This window comes from Cannabis sativa, chromosome 3, assembly GCF_029168945.1.
Source record: "Cannabis sativa cultivar Pink pepper isolate KNU-18-1 chromosome 3, ASM2916894v1, whole genome shotgun sequence".
In the NCBI taxonomy this organism is placed as follows: Eukaryota; Viridiplantae; Streptophyta; class Magnoliopsida; order Rosales; family Cannabaceae; genus Cannabis; species Cannabis sativa.
The window spans coordinates 11,844,897-11,847,708 of record NC_083603.1 but is presented as its reverse complement, the minus strand read 5'-3'; the positions used below and the strand labels follow the sequence as shown (position 1 = coordinate 11,847,708).

At 35.1% G+C, this 2,812-nt stretch overlaps 1 protein-coding gene and 1 non-coding gene across 2 annotated transcripts; one reads left to right on the top strand and one right to left on the bottom strand.

The window, feature by feature from the left end:
• Positions 1 to 214: 214 nt before the first annotated feature.
• On the bottom strand, positions 215 to 321 carry LOC115695998 (small nucleolar RNA R71). Its single transcript, XR_004007602.2, has one exon. It is a non-coding gene; the product is annotated as a small nucleolar RNA R71 (small nucleolar RNA).
• Positions 322 to 379: 58 nt separating this feature from the next.
• Positions 380 to 2,539, top strand: LOC133035919 (uncharacterized). Its single transcript, XM_061112362.1, has one exon. The coding sequence runs from the start codon at positions 380 to 382 to the stop codon at positions 2,537 to 2,539; it is 2,160 nt and encodes a 719-aa protein (XP_060968345.1).
• Positions 2,540 to 2,812: the final 273 nt, after the last annotated feature.

The window sequence follows — 2,812 nt, the reverse complement described above, 5'->3', positions numbered from 1 at the left end:
CCCTTACATGCATGTAAAAGATTTCTTAGATATTTGCTCAACTTTTCGTTTTCAAAATTTTTCGGATGAATCGGTTAAGCTTAGGTTGTTTCCTTTCTCTTTAAAAGATAAAGCCAAAGCTTGGCTAAACTCACTTCCAACCGGAACCATAACAACTTGGGATCAACTTTTTAATAAATTTCTTGCCAAATTTTTCCCCATGTCCAAAACTGATAATTTAAGAAGAGAAATCTCCGAATTTTATCAAAAAGATAATGAAGAATTTTATGAATGTTGGGAAAGATTTAAAGATTTATTATTAAAATGTCCCCACCATGGTTTTGAAAAATGGAGACTTGTAAAATATTTTTATGATGGTTTAACCCCTTCAAACCGACAAATGATTCAATCTATGCATACCGAAATTTTTTTGAAATTACAAGGGCAAGAGGCTTGGGAAGCTCTTGAAGAATTATCTGTTAATTCACAACAATGGAATTATTCTGAGCCTAGGTCTAGAGCAAATAATTCACCTAAAAGAGGAGGAAAATATGAAATAAAAGAAGAAACTGATTTGAGAACATCTTTTGAAAAATTAGCAAGAAAAGTAGAAGCCTTAGTCATAAGTCAAAATATGAATTCTCATGTTCAACCAAAAAAAGATGTTTTTGCTAGTACTTGTCATAATGATCAATCATGTCCTTCTTTTCTTGAAACATTTTCCGAAGAGGCTAATGCATTACATTCATATGGTAAACCAAATGATAGCCCATTTTCAAACACATACAATCCTAATTGGAGAAACCATCCCAATTTTTCATGGAGACAAAACCAACCACAAATGAACCAAGGAAACCAATTCAACATGCCAAATCCGAATCATACCCAACCAAGTCAACCTTACCCTCCACAAAGAAAGCCTTCCTTAGAAGACACTTTACAACAATTCATGCAATCCACCCAACAAATCATGCAAAATCAATCTCAATCCATTGCCAAACTTGAGACACAATTGGGTCAACTTGCCAATGCCGTAACTGAGAGAGAAAAAGGAAGATTTCCTAGCCAACCCGTCCCAAATCCTAAAGGCCAATATGAAGTAGGAGTTCCTAGTCATAAAGAAGAAGCCAAGTCTATTTCAACTCTTAGGTCCGGAAAACAAATTGCCAAACCCGATTACACACCTCAAGTTGAAAAAGACCAAAGCCAACCTCAAAGTTCCAACACAAATGACTTGTCAAAAGATAATGATCAAATTCTTCCTTCCATTCCAAAAGCTCCTTTTCCACAAAGATTACTCCCAATCAAGAAAGGCAACCAATATAGTGACATCTTAGAAGTGTTCAAACAAGTAAGTATCAACATCCCATTCTTAGATGCCATTAAACAAATTCCTGCCTACTCCAAATTCTTGAAAGACCTTTGCACTGTTAAAAGAAACACTAATGTTCCAAAAAAGGCATTTTTAACTGAACAAGTTAGCTCCATAATTCAATATAAAAGCCTTGTGAAATATAAAGATCCTGGTTGTCCAACAATTTCATGCATCATTGGTGATCATTTTATTAACAAAGCTTTACTTGATTTAGGAGCTAGTGTGAATTTATTGCCTTATTCTGTTTATAAGCAACTTGGTCTAGGAGAATTAAAACCAACTTCTATAACACTTCAATTAGCTGATCGTTCAGTGAAAATTCCTAGAGGTATTATAGAAGATGTTTTAATTAAAGTGGATAAGTTCTATTTTCCTGTTGATTTCATTGTTCTTGACACTCAACCTGTTGAAAATGCTCATGCTCAAATACCCATCATTTTAGGTAGACCATTTTTAGCTACATCTAATGCAATTATCAACTGTCGTAATGGTGTATTGAAATTATCTTTTGGAAACATGACTGTTGAATTGAATGTTTTTAATGTTGCTAAATCTGTTGAGTGTGAGGAAATACATGAAGTAAACATGATTAACACGGAAAATATGTTTGAAATGGACATGAATGAATCTTTTGAAACCTATGCAAAAATGTTTGGAATGTGCTTAAATGTTGATGATTTTATTCATGATGTCAATTCTTTGCTTGAGTCTACCCCACTAATGGATACTGAAAAATGGAAAGCCAAAATTGAACCATGTATTCCATTAGAGCATGTTGAGTCAACTCCTGAACCACCAAAGTTAGATCTTAAACCTTTGCCCGACACTTTGAAATATGCATTTCTAGGAGAGTCTAACACTTATCCCGTTATCATTGCATCTGATTTAGATGAAAAACAAGAAGCAAAATTGTTAGATATCCTTAGAAAACATAAAAAGGCCATAGGTTGGACCATGGGAGACATTAAGGGAATTAGCCCAGCCGTGTGCATGCATAGAATTCATTTAGAAGAAAATGCTAAGCCCTCCCGAGAAAGTCAAAGAAGATTAAATCCAAACATGAAAGAGGTAGTAAGAGATGATGTAATTAAGATGTTAGATGTAGGGATCATTTACCCTATTTCGACAGGTCCATGGGTTAGTCTGTTCAAGTTGTTCCAAAAAGTACGGGATCACCGTTGTTAAAAATGAAAAAAATGAGTTAATCCCTACTAGAGTCCAAACTTGGGTGGAGAGTGTGTATAGACTATAGAAAGTTGAATAGTGTCACTAGGAAAGACCACTTCCCATTACCCTTCATTGACCAAATGCTTGAACGATTAGTGGCCATGCTTATTATTGCTTTCTTGATGGGTACTCGGGATATAACCAAATCCCCATTGCCCCCGAAGATCAAGAAAAGACTACCTTTACTTGCCCTTTTGGAACCTTTGCATATCGTCGCATGCCTTTTGGTCT

Coding starts and splice junctions, on each gene's coding strand:
- LOC133035919 (XM_061112362.1), top strand. CDS start 380: ATGATTCAATCTATGCATACCGAAATTTTTTTGAAATTACAAGGGCAA.